We start from the raw sequence: 13,961 nt of genomic DNA on the forward strand, positions 1-13,961 counted from the left end.
CATTACGGAGAGTATGACAGACCATATGCCAACAGAAGTCATCTACACTGACCTATCAGCCGCCTTCGACAAGTTGAACCATCCTATAGCGATCGCCAAACTGGATAGGCTCGGTATAAACGGCAGTCTCCTACTATGGTTCGCATTCTATCTATCTGATCGTCAGTTGGAAGTTGCAATCGACGACTGCCGATCTCCTTCGTTCGCTGCCATTTCGGGTATTCCGCAAGGTGCCACCTCGGCCCGTTGATATTTCTTGTGTATTTCAACGACGTCAATTTCGTCCTCGACGGTCCACGACTGTCTTTCGCAGACGACATGAAAATCTATCTCCGAATCCGAGCCATCGCTGACTGCCACCTTCTCCAACTCCAACTCAATGCTTTTGCTAATTGGTGCCAACTGAACCGCATGGTTGTAAATCCAACCAAATGTTCAGTAATCACGTTCTCACGGAAGAAACATCCAATTACATTCAGTTATATCCTAGAAGGCGTTGACGTACATCGTGTGAATCACATTAAGGATCTGGGAGTCATCTTGGATTGTCAACTCACATACAGCCAGCATATCTCGTACGTGATCGACAAGGCTTCCAGAACGCTCGGCTTCATTTTCAGGATAGCTAAAAGTTTCACGGACATCTACTGTTTGAAGTCGCTTTACTGCTCCCTCGTCCGGTCGGTGTTAGAAAATAGTAGAGTCTATTCAACGACGATTCATCTGGTTTGCCCTTCGACGATTGCCTTGGAGGGATCCTCATCGCCTTCCAAGCTACGAAAGTCGGTGCCAGTTAATTCACCTGGATCCTTTGTGGATTCGAAGAGATACGACAAGGGCCCTGTTTGTGGCAGACATTCTACAGGGCAGAATCGATTGTCCTTCTATTCTAGAACAAATCGACGTTAACGTTCAACCACGAGCACTCCGTAACAGCGCAATGCTGAGGATACCTTTTCGTCGTACAAACTATAGTTCGTATGGTGCTATCAATGGGCTAGAAAGGGTTTTCAATCGTGGTGCTTCCTTATTTGATTTTCACTAGGCACGCGAGACGCTGCGTCAGAGATTTCGTGATATATTTTTAAGAATTAGGAATTAAGTTGGACTTCACGGCCTTTGCAGCTTGTTACTTCTTGACTATATTGTATTTCCTAGTATTGCTTAATCCATCATTAGGACTAAACCCAGTCTGTTGATGTAGAACCAAGTAAACAATATACAATACTGTCAAGGATATGCTTGTCTACGTATCTTGGAATGAAAGGAATTCAATCATAAAAGTGCTACTCCAAGCAATCAAACAAAAATGCCACAGACTTGATTCTCTGAGGCTCTTCACCATTCTAGCATTTACTCAAAGGCGCTCCAATGCGCTCAAGGGATTGATGTTTGTCGGACACAGCTGGATCTAGCAGACGCACCAATCTACTCGAAGGCTAAATTTTGTCGGACGTTATTAGGTGTAACATGCAGTAAGAGACGCCGAGGTAAGAGGGGCATAATGAGCATCCCACACTCCAGTCCCAAACCTCTAATTGTTCGAAACAAATTAATTGGTAGTAGGTTCAATATCACCATTGCAATGATTAAACAGCAAATAATTTTGTTTCGAACCATAAGAAATCCAAGGCTCAAGCACAGGAAGCTCACTATGCCCCTCCTTCCCTTACCCATTTGGAGGTTAAATTTTGCAATAACTCTAACAACGTCTAGCATCTACGGAAATGGATTTTTATCAATCCTCAGGATCTCCGTTCAACTTAGAAATGTGGCAGCTGAATTTATATCAGGCCCAAAATCATCGACATACCCTTTTATTTGAGTATTTTTGCTCAACTTGCCAAAAAGACAACTTCAAGCATTGAGCAACTACAGATTTGCAACTGTATTTAAAATTTAAAATGAACAGCCATCCTCAAACTACACCGAGCAATTAAGTTGTTTGAAACTAGCGAAGTCAGTCATACTTATTAATAAGTTTCTGTGATTAAGAAATATTTCCCTGAATTTCAAAGAAATTCCCTGAGAGATCCAAAATGTCCTGATTTGTCCAGGTTGTCAACATTCTGACACGATTAGTTTGTCAAAGGATACCAAACGAAGGAAACTAAATCTAATCCACCCGCGTACCGTTCCTGCTACCACACATCTACTGCTTCCCGTTCGCTTTCGGAAGAAAACAGAAACGAAAACTCATTTAAAACAATCAACAAAATGAGTAAGCTACCAACAAATTTCCGAAATGCCCCCCACGCGAGAAGATCACCCGCCACGACTTTCATTTTTCCAACTATAAAAAAAAATCCTAATTACCGTTTCCACTCCCGAACTGCTCTTGTTGTTGTTGTTGCTAAACGGAAATCTCATAGTTCATATCGTACACGCTTCCCCGATCCGGAGGCGTCGGTGTCGTCGCCCGTCCACCTGACGATTGTCCACCACTACTGCTGCCGCCGGCACCATTGTTACTCCCGTTGTCCGTTGGATTCAGCTCCATCGAATCGGTCATCTCCAGAGCCCTCACGAACGACATCGGCCGGGTGGGCGTGGCTTTCCGCTTGATCTGCGGCGAAGGCGCCTGCGGGCCAATGCTGTTGCCGACCACAGAATTGCTGACGCCAACTTGTGCGGATTGTTGCTGATTGTTACCGTTGCCGATGCTGACCGCCGTCGGCGAAAGAGGTTGCGGAGGGAACACTGGAACACCACCCCGTAACGCCGGATGGTAGCTATTCATGGTGGCTTGCTGTTGTTGCTGTTGGAGCTGATACCTGGCGGCACTGACGCCTCCATATTGCGGTTGCTGCGACTGCTGCTGAGCTGCCGTTGGACTGGGCGTGTTCTGGTACACCGATGTGGCCATGCTCACAAATACGCCCGGCGATTGTTGTGGCTGTTGCTGCGGATTGCCTAGAAGCTGCTGCGTTTGATTGCTACCGTCATTGCTAAAACCCGGCGACATGTCCTTCCACATGTAGACCCCCCGCTGGGGACTACCGGCTAGCTCTCGGATGTTGTCCACGGTCTGGTTGCTCCTGGCGTAGGAAAGCTCGGCGCCTTGGCGGGCCAACTCACCTTCCGAGAGATACCGCCGCTGGGGACTTCCGTGGTGGTAGACGACGTTCGGGGTTCGCTGCTGCGATTGCTGCTGCTGCTGAGGTAGACCACCATTGTGGTGGACCATTGGGTACTGGGATTGCTGTTGTTGCTGCTGCTGTTGGTGGTAGGGATGCACCGGGGGAAGACCCGTTTGATGGAGCTGCGCTTGTTGCTGCAGTGGGAAATCGTAGTAAGTCGCACCGGGCTGCTGCTGCTGAAGTTGTTGTTGTTGTTGTTGTTGCTGCTGCTGCTGCTGCTGTTGGCCAACCATGTTCACTCCGATGAAATCCGGTCGCCGGGGTTGGGTTGGCGTGCCTGGATTGGACCTGGTTTTCGGATTGGAGTGCGGGGGGATAGAAGAGAAAATGAAAAGGATTTTATTAGATTTGAAATGTACCGTTGGCACGTCGCGAGAGAGAGAGAGTGGTTCGAAACGAACGGAGAACTTCTACTGAGCCGAACGCTTTGCAAAGCTCCAACGCAAATAGGAAGCGCATTTGCTGAGAGCCTAGCGAGTTGAGCTTTTTATGGGAGGAAATATGCGCGTTAAGCTTGCTTTTGATAAAAATTTATAGGATTTGAGCTAAACTGGGACAAATGCAAAATATTCAACCAAAATTAACAACATAGCCGATGAAAAAGAAGATTTCGCAAGAGAGTAAGGCCGTAAGGCCCTTGGCAGAGTGAATGCGAGAAGCCGAACTGACCACCAAAAGGAATAATAAGCATTAATACGAACTTTTGTCCGCTCGGTCAATCGCATTCACTCTGCCAGGGGTCTGTGGTCAGTGAATTTTTATGATGAATTCTCGGTTGTTAATACTCAGCAAAAAACGAAAGTGTTCAATGTTTACATGTTTTTAAACGTGACTCAGGTGCAAATTTTAAAAGTTTGTGCGAAAATTATCTTCGGTAGCAAAACTACAGGAAGCATTTTTCAGAGCTGAAATGGGTCATTTCATACATTCATAAACAAACCATTATTATTTACGATAATGTTTCGATTAACTATATACGTTGTACTGTGACAGTGGGGTGCATCATTTTGAAAAAAGGGAGATATTTCTTATAGACCACTCTCTGGTTCGATTCAATTGCCTAAAATTTGAGTCTATGCTAAAAATGGTAAAGATTGATGAAGGTGGCCACGCCAATAGGTTGAAGTTTGTATGGAGATTTCGATTAATTACTATGGGAAGTTATTGAGTTTCACTTTACATTGCTCTAGCTGAGCATGCAATAGTCCAAACGATGAAAAAATGTGATATGTGGTTGTCATGACAATGACTAACAACATTTAACAACCCTTGGGGTCTCTTTTTTATTGTGGCCCCCTATGATTTGAATTCAATTTTGTGAAATTCTAGCACACATAAAATTAACATAGATAGGGGAAATAGCTCTAATGTTGGCCTATGGATCTAAGATTGGGTCCATCGCTAAAAATCTGCTATTTATCAACTTTATCTAGATGAACGCGTCATTGGGACGGTACTAATGGATATTTTGGGTCGCTATTGAAAATTTAGTCGATTGCTGAATTTATGTATGGGCCCAAATTAGGGGCATTTAGGCCGAAATTGCATCCATTTCCCCTACTTGCGGCAATCCATTTTTATTTATTTTTCTAGCCTTCTTATTCAGGGTGTCTACACAATCCAAGGAATCAAATTCCCTGAATTTTCCAGGTTTTCCAGGTCGGATGAAAAAAAATTCCAGGTGCATACACATTATTATTTTATCTATTTGTCCGTCTGGAATCCTTTTTATGTACTTATTGATTTATGTTATTTTCGATTGTTCAAACTTGGGCGTTGGTACTTATAAGTCGGCACAGCAAAAAAGTTTTTGAATATTACAGCAGAACAGATGCACATAGGTTGTTTAATATTAATTTGTACAATTTATGTTTAGTAAATGCACCAATAGGGGAGGTACTTTAGTGCAATTTGTTCCTATGGTGGCTTATAGAGTCTCCCTAAGCCGCTATAGAAGTACATTGTACTAACGTAATGTACTTCTATAGCGGCTCAGGGAGACTCTATAAGCCACCATAGGAACACATTGCACTAAAGTAGGTACCTCCACTATTGGTGCATTTATTCTACACATAATTTGCGAAAAGAAATTATATCCATGGGTGTAATATTGTATTTGGTTTTTGCAATCACATTAGTTATTCATATAGTAGCATGCATTACGTCAATCAATATTACTTTCTTTTTTGGTATTTGTGTAGTATTTTTTTAATTCAAGAATATAAATACAAGTAAGAAACCTATCTATAAAACGATATATCAAAATTTGATAACAATATGCTTTCAAAAACAACATATCATTTTGATAATATGTTTGAGTTCAACTCTGATCTTGCAACAAGACAGAATAAATCATGGTTTCACATGCCTAAAATCTCTTAAGGTCCGTTTAGACTATCTGATTTCTTGGTCTGATTTTTTTTACTTTTTCCTTTATTTAACGTCGGTCTCTGTTCCGCAATCTAGTGCCAATCACCAAGGGGGGGAGGTGGCTGTCAAATACGAACAATCGTCGCCTACCTCGCATAACTGGTTCCAAACGTAAACAAGCCATAAGAAACCTACAGCGTTTGTTTACGTTTGGAACCAGTTTCATACAAGATGATCAGTAGGCTGATTTGACAGCACATCCCCCCCCTAACCAATCACCGACGGACATCGTTTGCCATCCATTGACGACAATCGAATGTGCAGGAAGGCAGCTTCCACACCTGCGTAGGATATCGCACCCATTCATCAACTCACATGGGCCGGGACCAACGGCTTTACTTCCCTTCCGAAGGAAGACGTGACCAGAGATTTTTATGCCTCAGAAAAATCCCACCGACCTCGACTGGGATTGAACCCAGACCCATTGGGGTGAGAAAGCAGTCACGCTTAACACTACACCACCGGTGCCGGCAAATGGTCTGATTTTGACCGCCGCCATAATGAAAAATCAGCTCGAATTTACTTTCGACACACTTTGTCGAACCCCCCTGTTTGCTGGTGTTCACACTGCTTGCACATGTCGAAAGAACTGCCAATTTAGATTTCAAAACAAAACTGTGTCAGGAATCAAAAGTAAATACTTCCATCATGAATTACCGGAAAATTGCTCTAGTTTCGGCAGACGTATTTGCTTCTATTATTTTAAATGAAATGAGGAAGAGAAGGTGAACTTTGTGGAGTAGGAAATGGTTGCTCAGGAGGAACACCGGCAGGGATTTGGCTCATCTTGTCCATCAAGAGTTGCAATATGAAGATGATAATGGATTTCAAAACTTCGCCAGGCTGTCGATACCAACTTTAGGCAAGCTAGTGGGAAAAGTTCTCACTAGATATACATGATTCCTTGAGTTCTGAAAATTTCTGTTAACAACTCAATTCTGCAAGGTCTTCAAACCTTCTGACGTCCCTGAAGTTTTGTTTCTGTTCTCCGGTAAAATTTCTTTAAAGATCAACAATCTTTCCTTACAATCTGCTAATTTCTCGGTAGTTCTACAGATTTCTTTGAAGTTCTGTGTGTTCTTCAGAAGTTCTGCAAATTTTCCTAAAAATCTACAAAGTTCCTGAATCCCTGAAGATTTAAGATCCTTGAAGATCAACAATTATCTCTGATGCTCACAAAATTTCTAATAATCTACAAACTTCTTGACAGTTCTGTAATTTTCTCTGCAGATTTTCATGATTCAATGAATATCTGCAAATATCTCTGAACATCTATACAATTTTCTAAAGAATTAAAAGAAATTTTTGAGCTTTCCGGAAGTTTTAGGAAGTATTCTGAAGTTTTTCTAATTTTTCTGAAGCTGTGCAAATATCTCTAAGGATCAGCGAACTTACCTGAAGTTCTGTAAATGTCTTTCAAAATCCAAGAACCACAGTAAAATTCTGAAAATTTATTTAAACATCTGCTAATTTTTCAGTAGATTTACGATCTATCCTCTGAACTTTTCTGAAGATCCTAAAATTTATTTCAAATTCTGTAAAGTTTTCTGAAGTACTGTATTTCTGCTCTAAAGATCTACGAACTGCCCTGAAGTTCCATAAATTTCACAGTAGATCTCCGAACTTTTCTAAAGTTCTTTAAATTTCTTTGTGGATTCTTGATCTAAAGATCGGCGACCTTCCCGAAGATCTGTGAGTTTTGCTGAAGTTTTGTAATTTTTTCTAAAAACGTACGAACTTTCTGACGTTCTACAGACTTCTCTTAAGGTCTACGGACTTCTTTTAAGGTCTACGGACTTCTCTGAAGTTCTTTAGATCTACACAGCTAAAAAAAAGTAGTATAAATATCCGTTACTATGATGCACATAAATGGAGATTATAGATCGTGTAAATTTATGAGACATGTCATGTAATATCCCATATATTGTATGCAAATGTACACTTTTGTTTGCAACATTTCTTGCAAGTTGCTAGTTTACGTGAAAAGGAAGTTTACATGCATGAATGTTTGCATGCATGGATGTTTACATCGCCAGTAAAATTCAGAATTTTTTGGTGTGTATCTATTTCCGACTTCCATGGAGTTCTGCAAAATATTGTACTTTTGTACTTCGCTGCGATTTGTTTTTGGAATTGAGGTGCTTTTCTGACATTTAACGAATTTTTCTGAAGATCTCACATTTGTGTGAAACTGTGAAACTTTCTGTCAAATTCCTGCAAATATCTTTAAAGTTCTGTAAAGTTGTCTTAAGCTCCGTAGGTCTATTCCCAAGATCTACAAAAAAATCTTTCTCAGTAGATCTGCAAACTTCTCTGATGTTTTGTAAATTCCTCTCGGGTTACCCTGAAGATTTGAAAATTTCGTTGAAGATTACCTCAAGTTGTCAACATTTATCTGAAAATATTTGAGCTTCTTTGAAGTTTTAAATGTCTCTCTCAAGATCTAAAAATTTTCCTGAAATCGTGTAAATATTTTTTTTAACCGCCGAACTTCCCTGAAGTTCTGCAATTTTTACTGAAGAGCCATTAACATTTCTAAGATTCTTGTGATTTTTTTCAGAAATCCTGTAATTTTTTTCAAAGTTCTGTAACTTTGTTCTGAAGATCTACGAACTTTTCTGATGTTGAATAATGTTTCGAGGATCTCCAAACTTCTGTGAAATACTTTATATTTCACTGTAGATTCTTGGACTTGTCTGAAGTTATGTAAATTTCCCTGAAGATTTGCAAAATTTCGCTTATAGTTTTACAAATTGATTTGAAATTATTTTTGCTTGCTTGAAGTTTTGAAAATTTCTTTGAACATTTATCTGAAGATCTACGACCTCTATTATGATGTTGTTTTTATGAATTTCTGTCAATTACTTTTAATTTGTTTGTAGTTCTGTTCTCAAGATCTACGAGCAACAAATTTCTCAGTAGATCTCCGACCCTCTCTGAAGCTAAAAAAAAAAATTCTATGTAGGCTCTCAGACCTGCTGTCTGGCATGCTTATTCTTATACAATACATGCTTCGTATGCGTCCTTTTGCCAGTCTCTCTTTTTCGGCTGTTTCCTTTTTACGACGATTTTGATCCTCCACATACAAATCAGCGAAGAGCGAGCGTGACAAGGCTCTCTGAATGAACTTGTCTTGTTCGCACACGTTGTCTTAGATGTCAGATGCTTCGAGAAACTGAACGAAAAACTTCTTTTGAATTACGAATGATAATTGGAAAATTCCCTGAGTGGAACCAAAATTCCCTGAATATTCCAGGTTTTCCCAGAAAAAATAAAATTCCCTGTAAATTCCCGGTTTTCCAGGTTTTTCCAGGTACTAGACACCCTGTTATTTTAACACACATTTAAACTGAATAAACTAAATCTGTTTACGACTTCTCTTACTTGCGAATTTGTTAATAGAAGTGTTGATATAAATTTGCATCAATATTTTGAACTCAATATTCATGACCAGCAACCAATTAAGTCTGGTTTATAGTAGAGAGGGTATAATGTAAGAGAGGAATGAATTTAAAACAAACTGCATTGGCAACCTATGCCTAGGTGATTTCTAGCAACACTGCCAATGCTATCAAGATAAAGGGTGTCCCACATCAAATAGCATCACGGAAAAAACGCTGTAGAACATTACCCATTGGGTATTTTCTCTTGAAAATTTGGATAGAAATAGTTTAGAGTGTATTGTTTACACTGTATTTTTATCGCTGTCAGTTTTTCGAAAGTTGGATAAATTGGCGTCACCCGAAAAGCAACGTCGCGAATTGATTTTGTGCAAGCACCCGGAAAAACAATAAACTCTCTCATCGGGACATCGGAAAACAACTCGGAATCGTACAGTCAACGGTAAGTCGTGTGATTAAACGTTACTACGAAACTTTGAGCATCGAACGGAAGGAGAAATGCAGTCAGAATGGATGTTCTATTAGTGATCAGGATCACAAGCGTGTCGTGAAAGCGTTTAAGCGGAATCCCAATGCTTCGGTCAGGGATGTGGCCAAAAAGTTGAATCTGTCCAAGTTTTTCGTTCAGAGAGCGAAGGAACGGTAGGGACTGCATACGTACAAAGTGCAGAAGGCTCCAAATCGTGACGAACGACAAAATACGGTGGGAAAGAGTCACGGGCCCGGAAACTGTACACCCAGATGCTGACGAAGCCTTATTGTCTCATCATGGATGATGAGACTTATACGTCAAGGCGGACTTCTGGCAGCTTCCGGAGCTACTGCTCTTCACCGCCCAGCACAAGTTTGATGTTCCGGACGAAATAAGGAAGCAGAAACTTTCAAAGTTTGCCAAGAAATACATGATTTGGCAAGCGATCTGCTCATGTGGCAAACGGAGTGCGCCGTTCGTGACTACCGGGACTGTAAATGGGGAGATCTACCTCAAGGAGTGCCACAGAAGCGTCTGCTTCCTCTTAGATCTTCTGGCCGGATCTAGCTTCGTGCCACTATTCAAATGTTGTCCTGTAGTGGTACGAAGCCAACGGGGCCACTTTCGTACCCAAGGACATGAACCACCCAACGCACCGGAACTAAGGCCCATCGAAAAATACTGGGCTATTATGAAGCAGGCACTAAAGACATGAAGAAAAAGTGGGTTTCCGTACAGAAGAAGCTGCAGCCAGATGTTATACCAGTGGCGTCGCGTAACCTCACTTTTTACCTGTTCAACAGCTTTGAAAACGTTATTTAGGGTCATTTTAACATTCAAATAAGTTTCAAAAGGCACAGGGTCTTATAGTTTCACTGATTTATATTAATTGATACCAATATTGTTTTATTTGATTACGTTTTGGGAGTTGCTGAACAGGTAGATTGAGGTTAGGGTGACGCCACTGTGTTATACAGAACCTAACGAGTGGAGTTGAATGAAGCTTACTAATGGGTTATATTTTATTGTCTGAAAGTTTGAAAAGGATCGGTCAACTAGGTAATTTTCTACAGCGTTTTTCCGTGATGCAATTTGATGTGGGACACCCTTTAGGCGCTGATCGATTGGCTTCGACAGTTCGTTTGGCTCAAAACCAGCCTGTCCGCTCCTCTCTTATACTAGACCTTCTCTAGCATCCCTCAATTTGTTTTTGACTCATTTTAATCTATCTTGAGCAGTTGGTGGCCATCATTGAAATAAATATTCTGAGTTTCCACATTTGAGAAAACCAATTCCTCAGCCGTGTTGCCCATGATTTAAACTTATAGAATGCTTTAAAACCCTGACAAAACTACTACATGGGTTCAGTCTATATGTCAATAACTATAGTTTGTACAACTCATCTTCATCTGGTTTCAGTGATAGTGAAAAATTCAAAGTTGAGAAAATGTGTTACGAAAATTTACAGACCTACTTCTGTTAACCCCGTTCAATCAAGAAAAATAAAATTTGTCGATTGTATCGAATCTTTACGAATAACGGTCATTTGAATTTTAACCGAGTTTTTCAGTAATTCAAAAACCCAGTAAAAAACTACTGACTAATGTAAAAAAACTAAGTGTGTAGGAAACAGGTTTCTGAAGCCTCCTTCAGATACTACTCTCGAACGGTTGACCAAATGCTGGCTGGGCAAGGGCAAGTAGCACAGAAACAAGTGGATAATAAGACTGGGACAAGTCCGTTTATGTCTTTCTTCAAATGTCTAGTATAAGAATTTAATTCCTTTTGTCTTTTGTCTCTCTTTATTAGTTTTTGTTTGTCTTGTCCCCCCGTCTCGATGAGTCTCATCGTCGCCCACTGGTCACTCACCATAGCCGGTCGAACTCCGGACGAAGCTAGAACAGCACTACCGTTCATACTGGCGACAACGCTCTGATGAGACAACGAAACCCTACCCCAAGCTCCTCCCCTGATCCTATCCTTCGAAAATGTACCCTTCTAACCTCGAGTAAGCCGCGAGTAATCGGCCCAACTCCTGCTAGACATAGAATTAAGTGAATTTTGTTACACACAGTGAACAATGAATTATCGGCTCCGTAAAGCTAACGCGATTGAGCCTTCCAAATAAACGAACTAGATAAAAAAAAGACTGGGACACAATGGCTGGAAAATGTGTGAAATGGAGGGGATGGTCACATCAAACTCTAACATCAGACAAACAAAGGAATTCGTAGATCGCCTGCATGTAGGGAAGATCACGGGTTCCCAATACATCTCTTACTTCAAGGAAGGGTTGTCTACGTCGGGCCACTAGGGTATCCAATAATCGTGCTCTGGAGGCGTCATTACCCGGGCAATGCCGTGATCGATGTCATCATAACCGGTTCTGCACCTACATATATTGCTGTCAATGAGGTTTATTCTGTAGAAATGTGCGTCATTGTGCGTGTAGCGAGTAGTGGTTGGACATAAGTCTTGACATCACGCGAATGAATCTCAGACTTACTGAACCTTTGAACCACGCTCTCGAAGAAACATTTGGAGTAATGGAATGTAACCACCGTCCAAGAGAAACATTTGTCCAATCGTTTTGCCAACTTAGAAGAGAACTCTGACGTACTAATGGGAAAAATTCATCATGTGAAATTCTTCTATCATAAATCTCGCCTTGTTGTGCGCTCACCTTTTCGAGAGAGTCTGCCTTCTCATTGCCTGGGATTGAGCAATGTGAGGGGACCCATACAAAGGTAATGCTCCCTTACCTTTGAAAGGAAATAAAATGAGTTTCATCGACCGAATAGCCTCAATCGAACTGAGACTATCCGAGAATGTATGAAGTAATGGTCTGTGGACATGTCGGAAATCATCCCCAATGCGAAGTTGATTGCTGCTAGCTCAGCAACATAAACGGAACAAGGTTCCTGATGTTTCCGGAAGGTGGTTTGGCATTCATTGAAGACACCGAAGCCAGTGAATCCATCAATGCGTGATCCATTTGGACTTTTCAGCAAAAATACGGAGAATTGAGATAAGTCGAAGTTGATCTGGAACTCCTTGAATAGATCATAGTCAATTGAGGAACTGTAGTTAGTAAAGCGTACACAAGGGGGGTTATAGCACGGAAGGCTAATATCCGATGATATATAATTAAGGTAGATTCGCACAAATCTAGACTGGGTGCTCAATTCGAGCATTGCTTCGAAGTTTTCAATCACAAGGTTGATACTGACACTACATTTGATCAATAATCTTAATGAGAGCTCCCAGAAACAGTTATGTAGGGGTTTTACGCCCGCTAGAACCTCTAGGCTCACATTGTGTGTTGAATGCATACAGCCAAGGGCGAATACGTTCCAATTTGATTAGGTGGCTTTTTCTTGCCGAGAGGAAGCAAAAAGAGCCATACTCAAGAACTAAAAGAATAATTGTTTTAATTAGGTCTTCCCCACCATGTCCCGGAAATCAATCGTAGAAAGTTGATACTTTGATGACACTTTTGTTTCAAATACGTAATGTGGGTACCCCAAGTGCATTTTGATACAAACCCGACTCCAAGGTATTTGAAGGTTAAAGATTGGGTTATGTCTCTGCCCAAAAGATTTAGACGCAGTTGGGCTGGAAACCGCTTCCTTGTAAACACTACCAATTCAGTTTTTTGCGGTGAAAACTCGATCCCCAAATGTCTGGCCCAGAAGGACGGATTATCTAAGGAATTTTGCAATGGTCTTTGCAAGATTTCCGCACGTGGACCTCTCAGGAAAACCATTGTCTGCAAACTGTCTAAGCGCGTGCATCGATAATCTAAGCATAGATGACATAGAAATTATAAAGTAAGGGACTTAAATACTTAAATACCGGGTAATCCACTACAGACTGTCTGACAGTATGTCTATGGAAACTGAATCAAATGCGCCCTTAATATCCAAAAAGGCTGAAGCCAATTGCTCCTTGTGCGCAAAGGCCAGTCAAATATCAGATGAAAGCAACGCTAGACAATCGTTTGTTTTATTTAATTAAACCCAATGGTCAAGTCTTGATAGGATCATTTTTTTTCTAATAATTTCCTCAGGCATGATAACATAGAGATCGGACGGTAAGAATTGTGATCAGACGCTGGTTTCTCAGGCTTTTGAATAGCTATTACTTTTACCTGTCGCCATGCTGGTGGAACTATATTGAATTCCATAAATGAATTATTTAGGTTAAGTAATCGTCTTTTAGCGATATCAGGGAGGTTTTTTAGAAGGTCGAATTTGATCATATCGCTTCCCGGAGCAGAGTTATTCGATGACGGAAGTGCCATTGACAATTTCAGCACTGTGAATGGTTCATCCAGAGAACCGTTACTTCGGGCTGTATCCCGTAAAGTCGGTTGTGCGGGAGCAGAGTTTGGACAAACCTTTTTAGCGAAGTCGAATATCCATTGAGAGGAGTATTCTTCACTCTCATTGGAAGATGAGCGCAAAGCTGACGGCGGTTTATGGAAGTCCTTGGAGGGACATATACAGAAGCTATGCC

General features: G+C 41.1%; 1 protein-coding gene across 2 annotated transcripts in view; it reads right to left on the reverse strand.

The window, feature by feature from the left end:
• Positions 1-997: 997 nt before the first annotated feature.
• Positions 998-13,961, reverse strand: part of LOC135701381 (palmitoyltransferase ZDHHC8-like) — a 106,319-nt gene continuing 93,355 nt past the window's right edge. Inside the window, exon 7 of one of the 2 annotated variants that reach the window (XM_065222160.1) lies at positions 998-3,428. In XM_065222160.1, the coding sequence (XP_065078232.1) occupies positions 2,354-3,428 (1,075 nt within the window). In that variant the 3' untranslated portion in view covers positions 998-2,353. The remainder of the gene's footprint in view (positions 3,429-13,961) is intronic. The other variant, XM_065222159.1, reaches the window with a different exon arrangement.

Source organism: Ochlerotatus camptorhynchus, unplaced genomic scaffold (assembly GCF_037179485.1).
Source record: "Ochlerotatus camptorhynchus isolate MF236.1 unplaced genomic scaffold, CSIRO-AGI_Acam_v1.1 ptg000158l, whole genome shotgun sequence".
NCBI lineage: Eukaryota > Metazoa > Arthropoda > Insecta > Diptera > Culicidae > Ochlerotatus > Ochlerotatus camptorhynchus.